The sequence below is a fragment of the Sinocyclocheilus rhinocerous genome, unplaced genomic scaffold, assembly GCF_001515625.1.
Source record: "Sinocyclocheilus rhinocerous isolate Xijiao unplaced genomic scaffold, SAMN03320098_v1.1 scaffold753, whole genome shotgun sequence".
In the NCBI taxonomy this organism is placed as follows: domain Eukaryota; kingdom Metazoa; phylum Chordata; class Actinopteri; order Cypriniformes; family Cyprinidae; genus Sinocyclocheilus; species Sinocyclocheilus rhinocerous.
In genome coordinates this window covers 460309-480228 of record NW_015655991.1, presented here as the reverse complement: position 1 = coordinate 480228, position 19920 = coordinate 460309, and the positions used below count along the sequence as shown (strand labels likewise).

At 35.4% G+C, this 19920-nt stretch overlaps 1 protein-coding gene across 2 annotated transcripts; it reads right to left on the bottom strand.

Annotated features, from left to right (window-relative positions):
• On the bottom strand, nt 1-17772 carry LOC107718946 (ubiquitin carboxyl-terminal hydrolase 28-like). Of its 2 annotated transcripts, none has more exons than XM_016526196.1 (26): nt 17617-17772; nt 16332-16406; nt 15947-16064; nt 15709-15796; nt 13816-13978; nt 12314-12400; nt 11957-12094; nt 11680-11750; nt 10870-10946; nt 10646-10794; nt 10176-10303; nt 9727-9822; nt 9463-9618; nt 9136-9350; nt 7769-7839; nt 7431-7659; nt 5926-6216; nt 5710-5846; nt 2525-2773; nt 2322-2417; nt 1956-2134; nt 1774-1852; nt 1138-1217; nt 928-1051; nt 310-505; nt 1-215 (listed from the first exon to the last, which is right to left on the bottom strand). In XM_016526196.1, the coding sequence occupies exons 1-26, from the start codon at nt 17662-17664 to the stop codon at nt 43-45; spliced, it is 3513 nt and encodes a 1170-aa protein (XP_016381682.1). In that variant the 5' UTR covers nt 17665-17772; the 3' UTR covers nt 1-42. The 2 variants fall into 2 exon arrangements, with proteins under 2 accessions (XP_016381682.1, XP_016381683.1); XM_016526197.1 differs by having other exon boundaries at nt 2525-2770.
• Between the last annotated feature and the right edge of the window lie 2148 nt (nt 17773-19920).

The window sequence follows — 19920 nt, the reverse complement described above, 5'->3', positions numbered from 1 at the left end:
TTTTTTTTTTCAGCCTTGCCTCGCATTATGTTGCGTCCAGCCTCACTTCACAGTGACGACTGAGGTAAGGTGAATGGACTCCATGACGGCAGTCAGGCGGCTACACAGATCGTGGGGAGATTTCCTCACTTTGGGGGGCTCCTTCAGGACCACCATTTCTGCAGAACAGTCCAGGACTCTGGGCAGGAACTCACTGAGCTTTTCCTGAAGAGAATCTGATTATCCAAAAACAGACAAACATGAACAACAACATAAGCTAAGAATCTAACTGAAATGGTCTTTATGCGAAATTTGGGGAAAAAAGCCCACCATCCATGTCCTGCCCCAGGTAGGAGCACCAGCAACTCCTGATCAGCTCTATGACATCCAAGTCCTCTTGGCTGACACTGTCTCTGACCATGAGGTGCATGCATGGAATAATGCACTCATTCATGATGGTCAGTGCCTCTGCCACGTCATTTGCATCTGGACTTTTAAAGAGTGTGGCTGCGTTCTCATTAAGCTCCTGTAGGGTGTAACGTACACAAATGTTTCATAGCAGATGGGATTCAAATATATTCTACCAGTCAAGGTTTCTCATGAGCCTAAAAAATTTTGATCTAAAGGTTTGTGAGGTAAGACAGATACAGATTGTGCCTATATATGAATGTCTTTACAAAACTATATATACTTGAGTTCAAAATTTTGGGATCAGTAAGATTTTTTTTTTTTTTAAAGAAATTAATACTTTTATTTAGCAAGGACACAATAAACTTTATATTAAAACAGAAAACCTTTATTTTAAATTATAATAATATTTTACAATGTTACTGCTTTTTTTTTATTTTATTTTTGTTCAAATAATTGCAGTTTTGTTGTAATTGCAGAAAGAGACTTCTTTCAAAAATATAATAAAATCTTACTGATAACTTATTAATGTGGACATACTTTCAAACACTTTCTTCTGTAAAGTGCTATAAGTGACTGGTCCACTCCTTTCCTCTCCCCTTTCCTAAGCAGCACTGAGTTGTCCTGGTGTGCATGTGCGAGATAATTCAGAGCTTCTCTTATCCTGCAATGGAAAAGATCAATATTGTAGCCTTACAAACTCTCCAATACAATGCAAAGGCAATGTCTGTTGTCTCTGAGTCTACATACTTTCCATTCTGATACTGCTCGAGACCTGTCAACAGGTAAGCAAATACTGTCTTGAACATGCTGTAGTCATCATGCCATTGCTGGGAAGAGAGGAAAGAAAATATAGTTTGAAATGATCAAATACATGCACTACTGTTCAAAAGTTTGGGGTCGGTAAGTTTTTAATGTCTTAAAAGAAGTCTCTTATGCTCACAGTAAAAACTGTGATGTTATGAAATATTATTACAATTTAAAATAACTGTTTTATATTTTAATATATTTAAATTTTTAATTTATCCATGTGATTCAGCCAAAGCTGAATTTTCAGCAGTCATTACTCCAGTCTTCAGTGTCACATGATGCTTCAGAAATCATTCTAATATGCTGATTTGGTACTCAAGAAACATTTATTATTATTATCCATGTTGAAAACAGTTGTGCTGCCTAACATTTTTGTGGAAACTGTGATACATTTTTTTCAGTTCAGTTCATTATAACAGCATTAATTTGAAATAGAAATCTCTTATATTTCTTATAAATGTCTTTACTGTCACTTTTGATCTTACTGAAATCTTACTGACTCTCCAAACATTTAAACAGCAGCATATATCATACATTTAAGAAGAAGAAAAGAGTAGAAAGCCTTATGGATTTTACCAAGTACTCATCCATGTCCATGTCTTCTGGTTTAATGAGACGGATTTTAGATCTGGCCTCTCTCATGATACTGACAGCCCTACAAGGAAAAAATACCAGTTTAGATTAGTCCAATTATTCAATCTTAACCTATTCCCCGCAAAAATACTGCATTAAGTAATTGGTTTAAAGGAAATGTGTACCGATCATCAAAACTCAGGTTACGATCCCCAAACTGCTCCAGTAATGTCCTCTCAATGACACGGTTAGGCGCCTGGTTTTGAAAAAGGTAGACCAGAACATGCTGGAGTCGAGGGTCCTGCTGGGGTGTGGTCTCTTCCTGGGAAAGCTCATACAATCTGGAATATTCCTCATGGAACGCCTGAAGAGGAAATCCAAAAGATTTCCAAAGGAATAAACAGGGTGAGCTTGCTAAATAAAGTGCTATGTAATCTAATTTAATATCTGAGTTTATGAGAATTAACATCTGAATATATGAAATATATGAAAACTGTGAAGTTGCGACATTTGGTGGGTTCAGTTGCATGGAGTATTTTTAAGTTGTATACCTTGATGAGTCCCGCTTCAGGTCCATCTTTGTCAAAGACCTGTCTTGCCTTGGCAATTGCAAAAATGACGCCCTGCATGGCTGGTGTTAGCATCATCTATTCAATTACAGATTTAAAAAATGTCAAAATTTCATGTTAAATTTAATGTACGAGTAGCCTTATTTTACAATTCATGGAACCAGAGGGATGTAGAGTTCCTTTACCTCCTCATTGTAGCCATCAGCATCAGAGCGCACCAGAATCTTGCCTACATTAGGTATCTCGACCTCAGACACCTCATTCTCAGGCTGGCTGTGTGTGGCCATGGCCTGGTTCTCCTCTGTGGACCAGGCCTCCGGCTCTGCCTGGGCATCTGGTTCTGCCTCTGGTCCTCCCTCAGCACTTATGACCTGCTCCTCCACCTCAACCTCTGACTCAGATCTGTCTGTAGTGGATGACTCCACCACAGGCTGCTGAGAAACACAGAGAATGAGGGTGTTGAATGAGTGTCAATGATCTTATCCACTCATCATAGTCTATAGAGATGTTCACTTGTAGGCAAATCAGGAAGTCTAATTTACCATGGGCTCCCTCAGGAAATTCTAATTGGCTTTTAAAACAGCGGAAATGTGAATCTCTGAGTGTCCTCTGACTAGATTTATAGTAGTTTGGTAGTAGTTTACAGTAGCTTACAGTAAGTTGGACAAGGAAATGTATTTCATTTTTAATTTTCATCATGAATTCCTTTTAATGCTTCAATGTATGGACTAGTATGAATGTTTGAAAATAGTACTGCCCACTTTCTGTGTGTACAACAGTGATGTGGGATTTTTGTGTGCCTGACAGACATTATTGTAAATGAAACTAAAACTGAAGTCATTAAAAACATTTTCACTACTAAAAAATAAAATAAACATGAACTGAAATAAAATAAAATAAAATGTAAAAAATAAATAAATAAAGGTATTTTATTTCAGCAAGTTGCCAAGGCAACATTTCTCATTTTCGTTTAGTTTAAGTTCAAGTACTAAAATAACAAAAACTAAATAAACTAAAACTGAAAACTATACAGACGTAAAAAAAAAAAAAAAATTACATAGACACAACAAAATGACTAGAACTTTAACTAAAATTTTAATGAAAACAGGAAATATACAAATAAAATCTAATTCATAAAAAACAGTGATACTAAAATAACACTGGTTCTTGAAGGATAAAATGCAATTTATCTGACCACCGTTGTTGTCCTTATGTCGAAACATAGAATTACAATTGTATTGTAATAGATTCACAATTCATCTTTGTGGTACGACTACATCTATGTTGTACAAAATTCTCTTCAAGTAATGTTAACTGCCTTATTTTGCTTATAAATATCTTTGAATGCAATATGAGATATTGACCACTAGAGGTCCTATCACTACCATTTATGACGAGGCCTAGCAACTAGTGTATCATGTACATAGTGACAGCACAGTCATAAATCAGGAGCACCAATAAAATCAATGAGTCAAAGAGAGGAACAGCAGAAGAATAAATCCTGTGTTGTGAGTACAGAATGGACTTGGTGATTGAAACTCCATATACTGAGTCAATAATATCCCAGATTACACTCTCTAAAGACTAGACAGCAAGAACACATGGCACTTAAACAATTGCCTGTTGATTGAAGCATCAGGAAAATGTTCTCCACAATCATTTAATGACTGTGAAAAGGTAGGAATGCAGTTGATCGTGCAGGAAACACAGAGCTCAGGTTCTATTTAAAGCTCTTCTCTGACACACCGTCCCCAGCAACCCCACATGAGACTTGAACCAGAAAGACTGAGGAATGTTGGACGGCTCTCAGCTGTCCGATGAACCTTATCCACATATTCCTTTCCAAATCTTATCCTCTTACAAAATACCACAGCTTTGCACAACACAACAAAACACATCACAACAGATAAAACATTAAACATTAAGCAAGTACAAGCAAACAAATTTGTAGTGATTTAACCACTAATGTAAATCCCATATTCCCATACATAGTTGCCAAAATATACACAAACATCTTTTCTATATTGAAATCCTCAAAATTAATAATTGTAATGAAAATTGTTTATAAAAAATATATATTTTCTATATAGAAATTCCTAACAAATCCACTAAAATGATCATATTTTTAATGAAAAAATTATAAAAAAGTATGTTTAAATGTATAAAAGTAAAATTAATACACTAAATTGCTTATAATAATGAATGTATATATACAGTATACAGTTATGATATACAGTTCAAATGAAAAATTAGATTAGATTTAATATAATACATGTAATTTTACTGTAATATACTGCACATTTTGGAAGTGTGTGAATAGTATGTGAATAGTATGAAGTAAAAGTATGAATTACAATTTATTTTATGGTGAAATTGCATATTAAATTTAACAAGACATGGACAATATAAATATAAATGGTTTATTAAAATATTGTTACAATTATTTGTAAAATTAAAGTTAAATAATTTTATTAATATTTAACTTACATTTAAAGGGATAGTTCTCCCAAAAATGAAAATTTGATGTTTATCTGCTTACCCCCAGGGCATCCAAGATGTAGGTGACTTTGTTTCTTCAGTAGAACACAAACGAAGATTTTTAACTCAAACCATTGCAGTCTGTCAGTCCTATAATGTCAGTGGATGGGAATCACGGCTTTGAGAGTAAAAAAAACATACACAAACAAAACCAAATTAAACCCTGCGGCTCATGACGATACATTGATGTGTAAAGATACGAAACGATCGGTCTGTGCAAGAAACTGAACAGTATTTATATCGTTTTTTACCTCTGATGCACTGCAATGTCTGAACTGTCCTGAGCGCGTTCTCGACAGCTGGCGCGTGCCGTGTCTTCTTCTTCTTCTTGCTTTACGGCGGATCGCAGACTTATAAGTGCATTACCACCACCTATCTCTCAAATGGACCATTGACACTCCTAATTGAGATTGTAGATAGAGTGTCAATGGTGTATCGTCACGAGCCGCAGGGTTTAATTTGGTTTTGTTTGTGTATGTTTTTTTTTTTACTGTCAAAGCCGTGATTCCCATTCACTTCCATTATAAGACTGACAGACTGCAACGGTTTGAGTTAAAAATCTTCGTTTGTGTTCTACTGAAGAAACAAAGTCACCTACATCTTGGATACCCTGGGGGTAAGCAGATAAACATCAAATTTTCATTTTGGGTGAACTATCCCTTTAATTTAAATGTCTATCACATTATTTTTGTTAAATGCATTAGTGTTGTGTGTTTTTGTATGATGGTACTCTGTTGAAGATCGTGACCCATATGTACTGTACATGAAGCCTCCAGTGCTGTATATGTGACCTATTTTTTGCAAGTCTCAAATAACGCCTTAACGCTCTCACCTGACTCTGATCTGGCTTCTCTTCATCTGGCGGGCCATGTGTCTGGCTACTGGTGATACACTCCTCACCTCCCTCTCCCACATTCTCACTGGGCTCTGATGATATTGAGTTGAGAGCTGCCGAATTGGCCATGGGCTCTGGGAAGGGAAAGCACATTGAAAATATACCCGCAATAGATAAATGGAAAACATCTGACATGAAGATAAAGATTCTGACCTTCACTGTCCTGGACAGGTGCTGGTGTTGAATCTGTAGGTGGTTCTCCGGACACTTCATTTGTTTGTTCTTGGGCTGGTTCTGGGTTTGGCTCTTGCTCTGGGTTCTGTGGCTCTTCTGGGATGGGTTTCTCTGTGTGCACTTCTTCACATTGGGCCTGGCAGAACTGCTCTTCCCATTCTCTCAGCTCCTGCTGGAACCAGCGGTTATCCTCCCGAACATAACGCCTCAGGATAGACGGGAGGGAGTCCATTCCTTTCAGAGCCTGCCCTGTCTCATCATCTGTGTCTTCTGTTCAGTGACATAACATTATTGTAGCAGATGGGTAAAGCATTACAAAAAGTTGCCTGATGATAGAATAATTCTCTTTATTACGAATAAATGACTGCACTGTTGCAATCTGCCATTTTGTCTGTCAAGCTTTAAAGCTACTATACTGTTGAACGCAAATTCTGTAGTTAAAAAGTGTTTTTGAGCCACTTGTAATTGGAGTTTTGTTCGTTCCGCCTCTGAAATCAGCCAGTAATCTTGAAAAACGCAAGTGGAAACTTGTTGTTCTTTATGACATTGACCTTTGTTCATTTTAAATTTCCATGATGTTTTCTCTATTAAATTAAAAGATTGCATTCTCAGAAATTTGAGGATATTTGATTTATTTGCTTCATAAATCTCAATCTGTATACTAAATGCGAATGGGCTTAATCCAAGACAGTTGTTATCTTATGTGTGGATTATTTGATTTTATTCGAAATACAGAAGCACGCTAAATGGACTCTGGTGTGAATCTCCAGTTTCAACAACTTATAAGTAATAACTAATGTGACATGCAGCCAAAGTAAACTTTATTTTAAGAAAAACACCTAAAAAATGTATATTAATGTCAATGTTTATGACATGTTGACTGTCCGACTTCTTGACACTTGTGTAGATTCCCCTTCTATTTTCACTCTTTTCCTGTCTTCTACTGTTATATTTAGTGTTTCATAACAACCTGATACAAAATGCTTTCCGTTTTTTTTTCTCCACAATGATAAACTATGATAAACTGCAGTGCATTAGAAGTAATTGATCCCCCCCCAAAAAAGTCAATTTGCACTGTCATTTTGTTTGACAGACATGGATAGAATACCTACCTTGAACGGCGGTGGCAGTGGTTAAAAAACACTTTTTTATCGTATAACATTTACATAATGCATTAAATGTCCACCCCTATGTCATATAAATATTCATAGTAATTTATTTTTACAGAAAATATTAGGAAAGCTAATCAAAATAAAAAGCATTAGGTAGCAAAAAGCATTAAGAGTATTTGATGTTCACATCTAGGCAGAGACTCTCATATTCCCCCAAAAATAATAAAGCATGCCAACAAAGCTATTAGCATTAATTTATAAAAAGAAATCAGAGCTAAAGCCAATGCCTTAAATCAAGTGTGTGATTTGCTTGGCTCCTTCAGCAAAATCTGAGTGCAGATGCGTAATCTGAGAAGCACAAGGGGAAAGTACCTGCTATGAGATATGGCAGCTTGTCACTAATGTACATGAGGCAGTAGGCGCTGGCGTTGGTCATGCCACCGTATGAGTCTCGAACCAGCTCCTCCCAGGTTGACTCTGTCACCATTACATCGTTGTACTTCAGCCAGCGTTTATTAGCATGATCATAGATGTACGCCCAGTAATGGCCAGCGGAGGCCTGTCCTTCATGGACGAGCACAGCGTGCAGCCTATAGGACACCTGGAAGCATCAAATAAGAAATCAGGGTACACTGAGGTGTCATGCAAATTTCTTGAAAGGGCTCAATCAATATAAAAGTAGCAACGAGTGTTCAGGATATAGACTTTACCTGACACAGACTGTTATCTGAGTACATGCCCTCCAGGGCCTGGCTGACCTTGTCAATGCTGGCTTTCAGCTCTGCACACAGAGAGGGAACACAGATCAATATGCTACGCCTGAGTCCAGGATCCTGATACAGTCACAAACGCATCAGGATAACTGCTTGTGAATAACGATGGCCTTTAGAACAGAAAAATTCAAATGCACATTACAGCTCGGATCCAAAACCTAGTGAGCTGTCTCGCTGCCTACTGCCTACATAGACAGCTGTCTTCTGTGGCAACAAGAACTCTGTGTGCCAAACAAATAGCACTCAGCATGCAAAGTGCACAGAAGATCTGACTCACAATTGATTTCAATACAGGCGACAAAACATTATGAAAGCATAAATAAACATAGCACGTAGTTCTCAATTTTGGGTAAAATAGTTTTTTAAAGCATTTATATCATTGCTTTTCAGTACTTAATGACTTTTCAGTTAATTATTAAAAAAAAAAATTTTCAATTATCTTGAACATCTTGAATTTATATTTTCACAGATTTGATTTTGCTTCTAAACTGTTTAAAAAAGTATATTCTGTTATTAACTACGGTATGTGTGCAGTAGTAGGACTTCCAGGTATTTATTGGCTACTTTATGAATACTGTAAATATTTGGCCATACTACATAAAAGTTTAGTGTCGGTATGAATTTTAATGTTTTTGATAAAAGTCCCCAAAAAGACTATATTTATTTGATCAAAAATATTGTAAAAACAGTACTTTTTTTTTTTTTCAATTTTAAACTTGCTGTTTTCTATTTTAATATATATTGAAATGTAATTTATTCCTGTGATGGCAAAACTGAATTTTCATCAGCCATTACTCCAGTCTTCAGTGTCACTTGATCCTTCAGAAATCATTCTAATATGCTGATTTGTTGCTCAACAAACATTGATTATTCTTATTCTTATTATTATCAATGTTGAAAACAGTTGTGCTGCTTTTTGTGGAAATTGTGATTTCTTTAGGATTCTTTGATTAATGAACAGCATTTATTTGGAATTGATTTTTTTTTTTACATTATTAATGTCTTTTCTATCACTTTTTATCAATTTAATGTATCTTTGCTAATAAAAGCGTTCCTTTAAAAAAATATTTATTGACCCCAACTTTTTGAACGCTACACATTTTACATATTGCTTACTACATATGAGGCAAGTTGGCACATTCATATTTGCATCTTTTAGGACAGTCTTTGCATCTAGAGTGTGCCTATGATTCCTTAAAATGCTGTCTAAAGCTCATCAGGTTTTGAAGCAGAGTGTGTGTGCTCACTAAAAATCACTGATTCAAACTTGTAGAAAAACAACATTCACTCAGTGAAGGATCTACCGTTTACAGTGTTCTCAACTTCTGCTCTCCAGCGCTGTAAGCAGCTCCTGACGAAGTACAGCTCCTCCTCGTTCACGCTGTGGGGGGCTGGTTGCAGTGGCACCTCCATGGGGGGTCTGCACTGAGTAAAAGGCTTGTGAATGGGAGTTTTCTGTGTAGCTGTCTGCGGGCAGCCCGAACCATCTGATGAGCCAGCATCATCTGGTTCTGTTTGACTACAGCAAGAAATTCAACATTTAGAGGGGGACAAACACGGAAGAGAAAACAAACGATAGGCACAATTTGTCACACAGCTGATGAATAAGAACGCAGGAAAATGGGTCTTGCCTGCTGTCACCTGAGCTGGGTTCTGTGTGTACGGGAGGGTTTGTGGGTACTGAGGCTGGAGACACGTTTGTGGGTTTCGTAGTGGCAAACTCCAGCACATACTGCAACATGTCTGCCAGGGGGTATTTGGTTGGCCCTGAGCCATAGTTTTTATATCTTTAAAAAAGAAAGTCATATTTTTTATATTGAAAATTGAAAAACAAACCACCAATTTTAAAAGATTACTTGACCAGGATTTAGTCTCTGTTTGGCTTTTAAACGTACCCCTCAAGTTTCTGCTGTAGAACTGTTAACTGGTCCTTGAGTCTCTTGACATCTCCTCTCCTACCATGGGTCTGATCAACATTTTTGTGGAGATATCTGCTCACAAAAAAGTGAATTGCCGTTTACCATTGCTTTTTATGCTTTTAAGAAACAAAATAGACAAATAAATAAATAAATAAGTAAACGAATAAATTAATATATAATTATGTAAATAAATAGATAAATAAATTACATCTTTATAAATATATTTATTTATACAAAAATATACATAAGTAATAAATAATAAATAAATAAATCCACAAACAAATAAGCAAATAAATCAATAAAAACACATATTTATCATTATAAATATATTTATCAATTAATGAATAAATCTATAAATAGACAAATAAATCTACAAACAAGTAAATAAAAAAAATAAAAAAATCTGTAGTAATGACATTTCTCACCTGTCCATATAGATCACTTGGGGAAACTCCAGTTTTTTGTGTATTTTTTCTGGTCGCCCTAAAGACTGATTGAACTCAAATCTGGATAGCTCAAAGGTCAACACTGGTGGCAGCTTAGAGAACCACCTCTGCAAACAATGAAAACCCACATACTTTTAATTATTTCAAAAAAATATATATAAAAAGAACATTTGCATGTTTCACAATAATATCCTTATTCTTTTTCATAATAATATCTTGATATGTTTGAATCTTCCTTAGCTCAAACAGTAGAGCACAGTTCTAGCAACACTAAGGCCATGGGTTAGATTCCCAAGGCAATAAAAACTAATAAATTGTCTACCTTGAATGCAAAGTCTATTTGGATAAAAGTGTCTGCCAAATGCATGAATGTTAATGCAATGTAAACATCAGAATAAATGACAGGAGTTCATATAATTGTATGACGTAGAAAAAGTAGAAAAACTCACCTCCTGGCCAGAAGACATTGTCTGATCTGAATGAAGCGACTCAATCTCTCCTTCAACCATGGCACCCTCCAAACATTCATCTAAATTATTGAAGCCATTCACTTGGAGAGGGTATTGTCCAAATTGCTCAATGTTGGACACAATCTTTCCTGCACACAATTACACAACTGTCATCAAGGACTGTGATAAACAGAATAATTACAGAAGAAATATAATTCTCTTACCTTCATGAAGTCTCTCTGCCACAAATGTGCCATAAAACAGCTGGACCATGGGGTTGTTTTGTTTATCCTCTGGGTTACTGAAAATAATAGCTGCCATGTTTTATTTTGGGGGACAAAAAAATTTCTGGCAAGTACATTAGCAACCAAATATACCATAGGGTAATTATTCATGATTTTTAGACAAATGCTACACTCATTACCATTTATTAATTAACCCTCCACAGCAAGATGTTGCCTTGGGGTAACAAACACATTTTCTTCATGTTGCAAGCACATGATGCATATAAGATGGCAATAAAAAGATTTGAAATAAACCATTAAAAAGCTTTGTCTTAGTCACACTATTTTTTAAATACATTTTAAAATCATTTTCTGTCATGATGCACCCTGTGGTGGATTTGTGCTCTGGAGATCTACCCTCAAAAAAAGGATCTTTTTGAAATGTTCCACCCATCAAAAATATGAATCACATTTCTTAGTAGGCCTAAGTAAAGTTAATTTGAAAACAGTTTATGAAGAATCACTTCAATGTGTTTCTTGCCTTTATGAAACTGTGGAATGGATTAAGGATGCAGTGAAAAAGACACTAGAAAATATTGCACTTATCAAATGTTGTTATATTATATTATATTTTATACAACTTTAATGATATAGATAATTTTTAGGGCCATATTTATAAGAAACCTGAGTCATTTAACATTTGAACACTGCTTTCATAATCCGAGTAAAAAAAAAAAATATTTGAAGCATCAAAATTAAGTCATGCTCACCTCATCAAAGACTATTATTATTTATAATTTATAAACTTACTTTCCATTAGCAGCCAGCTGGAATGCATCCTCTAGCCAGTCAAGCAACTTGTGTGTGAATTCACTGACATCCTAGAATAAGCAAGCTTAAAATAAACACTGTTCTCCAAGAATACAACACAGTGTCTGGTTAGAAGAAGCTCTAATGTAGATTTATAAAGTGCTGTGAATGGCAAACATTTCAAGATACCTTTTATTAGCCCGTCATTTGCAACTGCTTCATTTTAAAATTAGCCCCCAACAGAACAGCTGTGAATCATATTATTCAAATGATGTACCTGTTGTGCTTCACTGGTTCTAAATGCATCCCTGAGAAGCTCGACTGCTGCAGAGGGGTCTACAAACCTACGGTTTGAGCCCACCATCAGAGCAAACAGGCAACGCAACTCCTGCATGAAGGCAATGTTTCTTTTCTCCTGCAACAGAAATCGTGTCAGTGCAAAGTGGAATCATAAACATATTCGTGTAGATCTACTTGTGAAGCTGAGCAATATTGGCATAAAGTATTTAAAGGAATAGTTCACCAAAAAATGAAATTTGAACATATATAAAAATATATAAATGACATTTAATACAACACTTTAATACAACACCAAGACTAAATGACACTCATGTCCATCTGGCAGATTACTCACTGAATGACTCTTGCATTTCTCCAGCACACGCTCAGACAGGCAGTAATTGAGCACCAGTCTACGGAACACCGGCAGATGGAACAGAGACTAAACACAAGAGAATTTCGTTTTTTAGTCCAATTTGCCCTCTTCTAGCATGCATTAGGCCATGAACAATTATAGTCCCACTATTTGACCAGTTTTATTGACACAGTTGTTGCTGATTTTGTTGTCATGTTTCGTAACGTCTTTTGATGTCAGGGTGCATTTTGGTTGAATATTACCCTTGTTGTGTTTCATGTACCGCGTTTTAAGCTATTTTATGAATGTTCTGTGTCTCTTGGGTAATAGATGTGATACTATCAACAATTTAAAAAGCTAACAAGAGACATAGTGTGTAATATTTGCTGGCATATAAAAATAAAGACCACCTTATGTACCGAAACACTGAAGCACAACAGATTTGCAATAGAAGGAAACAATCGACACAATATCTGCTCAAGTTGGTCAAAATCAACATTTTAAGCACCAAAAATGATAAAACATAATTCTACCTTACAGATGCAAAAAAGGTTTCTCAAAAACAAAAAAAGGCTTCTCAAAAAACCGTTTGGGGTTGATAAGATTTTATAATGTTTCTGAAAGAAAACTCTTATGCTCACCAATTTACCAAAAATACAGGTAAAAACAGTAATATTGTGAAATACTATTACAAATCAAAATAACTTTTCTATTTTAATACATTTTACAATATGAATTATTTCTAAGATGGCAAAGCAGAATTTTCGGTATCACATGATCCTTCAGAAGTCATTCTAATATGCTGATTTGGTGCTAAAGAAACATTATTATCAATGTTGAAAACAGTTGTGCTGCTTAATATTTTGGTGGAAAATTAGTATTCATGCTGGGACTGTTTTCAAATGACATCATTAATCTGCATTATTTATAAAGTGCTGTGAATGGCAAACAAAAGATTGTTTGTTACATATCTATAAGCCATAAACTCACGGCACGAGTTCATGCCTCTCTTTATCATCAAAACAATGCTCTATTTAATTAGCTCAGACATCAATGAAGGCTTATATTTCAACACAGACATCTGAGAAGCCTCGCTAAATTCAGTCTGGAATGGATATAATAAAATTACAGCTCTGAGAAGCTTCTGCAGTAAGGAAAAAAATAAATAAAAAACAGATGCTAAACCTGATTTGATTTATTCTCCAGTCATTAGCAACACCACTTATTTAATTGATACAGTATGGCCAGATCATATAGTAACAGGTTAGAAGAGAGCACTTACTGCAGTCCTTTTGTTTAACGAATCTGTTAAATTATTCTATAAAATTGAAAAGTCTAGCACTCACAATTACCTTTCACAACACAATTTTCATAAGCCATGAAACTCATCCGAAAAAGTGAAGCTTACCAAAATGCACAAACAAGCATAATTATTCAATTTTACTGATAATATTGAGTATTCATCATCTCAAAGCAAAATTTGTCATTAAAACTCCACACACCTGAATGACAGCACTGAACCAGCAGGTATTTCCCACATTACGGATGCCCACAGGACAGTCCTCCTGTCGGATCCAGTCAGCAGGGCTGCAGGTCTCTCCAGACCCCTCACACCTCTTTCTTTTCATGCGGGCCGCATTCTCTTCTGCACTAACCTCAAGAGCCCTAGAATAAAAACAGTAAGACAGTAAAGACCAGAGTCTGATAGTTACTGCTGCCCATGATTTCTAAATGCACACAAAACCACTGTAGCAGGGGAAAGAGGGCAATTGTAACACTCTAAATCGATTCAATCACACTCAGGTTAGAGTGATGACACTTGCTCAGCATATGGTTAATAAAATTCTCTCTCTTTCTGCCAAAGAAAAAGGTGTTAAAATTATTTTGAGAAAAAAAGATTTTTTTTTTCTTTAAATAATTTTGAGAAATGATGTTTGGGGGTGACAAAAAAGTATCCTGTTTTGATGCCCTTGATAACCAGGTTGTTGTTTAAAAGTTAACATGATTTTGGAGGCAACTGTAACACTAAAATTAATTGTAACAGAATAGGTACTCTTAACCCTTTAAAACAAATCATTAACATTATTTCATCAAAGTACCAAGCTGAGGAATGTTTTTGACTCAGCTGATCAGTATATTTTAGTAAAGAGAATTTAACGTATTTCAGATACTTAAAACATTATTTCTTACAGTTAAAAAAAGTACTACAGAACAGCGAAAATTAAAAACCATTCATTAACATTACTAAATATTAAAGCAATAATATTTTTTTTAACTTGCGCTCTTATTTGAGACTCAGTGTGTTCATATAATTCGTTTTTCAACTATCACAGTTGCCCCCAACCACTGTTTCAATTATTATAGAAGTACTGTCTTAGAAGTATTATAATATGATATAGTCATGCAATATAGTATATATATCATATATGATATAGTCAACAATAATAAAAGTTGATTATTTACAGTTACTTGTACCAAAAGTCGGTGACGTACACTACCATTCAAAAGTTTGGGGTCGTTAAGATTTTTTATGTTTCTGAAAGAGTTCTCATTTATTTGCCATTTATTTAATCAAAAATATAGTGACAACATTAATATTCTGAAATATTATTACAATTATTTTCTATTTTAATATATTTTACAACGTGATTTATTCCTGTGATGACAAAGCTGAATTTTCAGCAGCCATTACTCCAGTCTTCAGTGTCACATCGTCCTTCAGGTACTAAAGGTACTAATATCATTCAAAACAATCTCACTGGACCCAAATTTTGGAACGGTAATGTACTTTTGGCACATGCAAATATGTGACCCAGGACCACAAAACCAGTCTTAAGTCGCTGGGGTATATTTGTAGCAATAGCCAAAAATACATTGTATGGGTCAAAATTATTGATTTTTCTTTTATGTCAAAAATCATTAGGATATTAAATAAAGATCATGTTCCATGAAGATATTTTGTAAATTTCCTACCGTAAATAAATAAAAACTTCATTTTTGATTAGTAATATGCATTGCTAAAAACTTCATTTGGACAACTTTAAAGATGATTTTCTCAATATTTAGATTTTTTTGCACCCTCAGATTCAGAGAAGGAACTATATAATAAATTTTTTTGAGCAACATGACATTAGCAACTGATGATGTAGGAAACCGCAGACAAATGTACATAATCAACTTCATGAATGCTCCAAAGCAATCGCAGCTTGTTCAAAAGAATGAGAAACTGCTCTTATGATGTGCAATTGACCCTTATGACTGGTTTTGTGGTCCAGGGTCACATATTTCTCATGCCAAAAGCAGATGACTTGTACATTTATAGTAGTCAATGAGTTATGAAGGAAAGTGTAAAAATGTTACAGTTGCCCCCTGTCTCCACTATACAGGTAATGAACCTGTGCAGCTCTCTCTGCTCCGCTTCAGCCTGCTGTGACTCCTGAAGACTAAGCTCAATGGCGGTCTGCAGATCATCTTTAGCAGGACCTAAGAACAAGTCCAGTTTCAAAAGAAGCATGAGCATAAAATAAACATCATGACACAACAATCTGTCACACTGCTATATAAATAAATTCATCTTTAGAAAATGTGCTGACATGAAAGTCATTTGATATTAATAGTGTCATTTCAACCCACCGTTCTGTGTCTTGGAGGTGTTCCTCTCATTATTGGCTTTAGTTGCTTCTTCGGGCATGTCTTCTGGGGGCTGGGTGGTCAGTATCCCAATGGCATGGCTGATATCACCCTGACTAGCCTAGATAAAGAGTTTTCTCATAATTAGTCATCACTACTGAAATACGAAAGAACATGAGTTCAGGCAGTGTGTTTTGCTGTGTTTTAGTACCACATCTAGGTTACCCATCACTTACCGCTGAACGTAAGGGAAACTCTTGCACATGGTATGATTTACATATTTACAAACATTTGTCAGGCTTATTTTCTATTAATAGCCATGTTAGTATCATTACATCTGCTGCTCGTGTTATGAACACATGGATAAGTGCTGCTGTACTAAACATACGTTCAGGGCACTCTGGAGAACCTGCAGATCCTGAATGCCAGTAATCTCTCTGAGCTGGTTAAGCAGCATTTGGCTCTGAAAAAGACAAGCAAACATGCTGTTTTTTCATTTCTGTGGATCAAAAATTCAAATGCTTTGCCACAGGCATATTGAGAATACTTCTGTTTGTGATAACAAGACCCACTTAAGCAATTAACCACTCAATAACAGGATCCGTTCCAGAAAAAAAAGAGCAGATGTGAACTGATCAAAACAAGAATATGATATGAGACGCAGTTTGCACTTGGATTTATCACCCAGCATAACCGCATTTCTGACTCAGGTGTCAAATGAGCGTAGGCTGGAGGAGTCTATAGCTGGCCTGATCAGTTATGAAAGCCTTGGGCTTGAAAATGTCTACATCTTGTATTAAATACAGATTAGATTTTTTTTTAAGTACAGTATGCCTGAAAATAGGCTTTAGCATGTGGCATGTAAACGTTTTTAAAAAGTGTGGACTGTGGCCCAGATAATAGATGCTGGAGTTACAGAACTATATAAAGAAATTCTGACAGCAGGTGGGAATGTCAGCATGGCTGTGGAGGCAGCCAGACACCCTAGGCTGGAAGCAGAAGACATATATGGTGAGCTGGAGGCCTGTGAGCAGCACTCAGAGCTCTATTTTGGGCCTTCGACACAGATAGCGCTTGTGTTTATAATAGACGAGCTTGAGTGACACAAGCAAACACAAGAAAATTCACTAATTCCTAGATTTCATTCAGAAGACAGCAGTAAATATTTAAAACCTTAATTTAGAAAAGGAAATTGAAGAGAAAATAGTTGAAGGGAAAGATACTAATTTAAACATTTAAAACCCTTTAAAACAAAATCTCAGTCTGTACAAGATTCCTAATGGAGTTTTTATCATAATTTGAAAACAATCCTAATGGGACCAAATAATCATCTAAACATCAAACAAGTGCAAACTGGATATTGGATACTGGATATTTGATTATAGGGTTGAATTTTGTGTAATGCTTGTCAGAACTTTTCAATGAGAATTTTTCAATGGATGGGTTCCAAATTAGGACAGAAATTCCAGAAGTATATGTTTAAGATTTTATAATCATACTTTGTTCAATTAAACATTACACGTTTGTCAGACCAGAATCAGTTTACAACATCTACTAACTGTTTAAACAAATAAAACGGTGACAGCCACTGCCGTGTGTCTATATCTCATTAACACAAACCGTGTTACCATTTTTAATTTGAATACATTTTCTTTAAAATACAACACACTCACCGAGTTTTCAGACGTTTCCCCATGTTCAAAATCCTGTTCAACTCTCATTTTTTTTTTTTTTTTTTTAATATTTCTCCAGATTGCTTCGCCCTGACTCCAGAGTGTGACCTACTCCACACATGCCCCCTACACACACACACACACACACACAAGCGCCGCGCGGGACTAGCGCTCACTCAGGCGCGCGCTGGGAATCGTCGTGCGCGAGCTTGGTAAACAGTCAAGAAACGTCAAAGGAAACGAGTCCTGTATATGAACTGACTAACCCTGAATCTATTAATAATGATATCCTCAATTACACAGCAGTAATGTGGATAAAACTAAAATAAATGCCAATTTTGGATGCCGAAAATATAGGCAATGTAAACGATTTAATTTAGACCTCAAAAAAGGCACCATGGTAACATAGCATTTAGTCACTGCTAATAAAATGACAAAGCCGTTTATACATTTTAAAAGACATCCCACATTAATTTGGTAATTGCTATTTCTAAATTAATACGGGTTTTCATTCAGAAAGTGTATAAAGCTTTCCTTCATTTTGTTTAATTTCGTTGAAGTGACTCGCACCGTGGCAACTATAGGCTACGATATTTTTGCCGGAAAATATTGTTACTTTAGTTAGGGTGTGTAAATAAACAATAATAAATATATAATATATGACCCCTCCAGCTCTTTAGGACCAATAACAAAAAGCAGGAATCATAGCCTAAACTTACTGCAGTCTGACGGAATAGTCTATATGTGGCAATAGGTAGACTTTTAGAACACCTGTTGAAAATATAAGAAAAACCTGCTTAAACTTGAATCATAATACCATACACTATATCACACTGTATTACTGTTTATTTGTAAAAGATTAATTGATAAAGAATGTCATTACCACAGTATTTTAAACACAATGGTTTTGTTCAAATATGCACTCATTTGTTTTTTTCTACATCTCATTCAGAAAAGCAGCATTCTAAATTCCAGCTCAACATATAAATAAGAAATAAACAAAATATACATTTTAGATGATTTTACTTATAATAAATTATTACATAATTATGATTATGTATGTTTCATAAGCTATAATGCTCATATACTTTGCTTAGGGTCCATGAATTGAGCAGTCAGAGTACACATCATATTCACTAAACCCAGATCTTCTTACCATCATAATGGAAAATCAATTTGCTAGAGTGGTGAGCAAGTTGCCGCTGTGCATTTGTTGCAGTCATGTGTACAACGACCGTTCTGATGTTCCATAGCATTTGACTGGAATAAAACACACTTCGTGATAGGGTAACATTTTAAAAGCTGGGACAAAGGCGGTGCAAACTGATTTGAATACATATACAGTTTTCTTCTTAATTGTCAGGATGAGTTCTGTCCTTTTGCTATCTTTGTTACTGTCAGGTAAGTCCAGTGCTTCTTCTTGTTTGTACTGCATCAATTATACAATCATTCAGTTATAGCTATTTGCATGAACATTTAACATTCAAAACAACCTTTTAAGGCCATTTAAAAAGCCATAAAAAGCCATACTGTGAATTTTATACTGTAGTATGAATGAGACTGAATTCCATATGCTGGCAAACCGTACTTATATAATAATTTGAGCTTAACCAAGTCCAGCAAGATCTGTACCGATTAACATTTCTGTACAGTTATTCCACAGGCTGAGATAGTCCCAGAGAAACCAAAGAGATCTGCTCTGAACCAACTCACCAGGTTACTGCTTCGCAAATACAACTGTGGAGTTCGGCCTGTCCAGAACTGGACCAAACCAACTACCGTTTACATTGACCTTATAATTCAATCTGTCCTAGATGGGGTAAGCACATTTCAACCTTTAGAGAGATTACTTGTACTTGCAATATTTCTTTATACAATGAACAATTTTCATGCCAAGCTTTTTTTATATGCAATGCATAGGAATGTTAACAGTTAGAAGTTGTTAACTAAATAAATGTATTGTACAGTTGTTAAAGTGTGTTTCCATGTCAATAAAATAAAGTAATTTTGTGCACGTCTTTTCACAGGATGGACAGACTCAGGAAGTGACCACCAGCATTTGGTATCGCCAAGTTGGTATCAATTAATGTGTCTAATTAGTGGTAACGATTCATAATTAAATACAGCAGCATAGTTGCATGCCTGACATAATTTATTCAGATTAGTCTGTGTTCTGTGGCTGTTTTTAAAAATGTTTTTTTGCACTGTAACCTCTTGAAATCAAAGCTTCTGACTTTTACCTGAATATTTAATTCTGAATATTATCAATAGACCAGTATATACATTTTACACAATATATACATA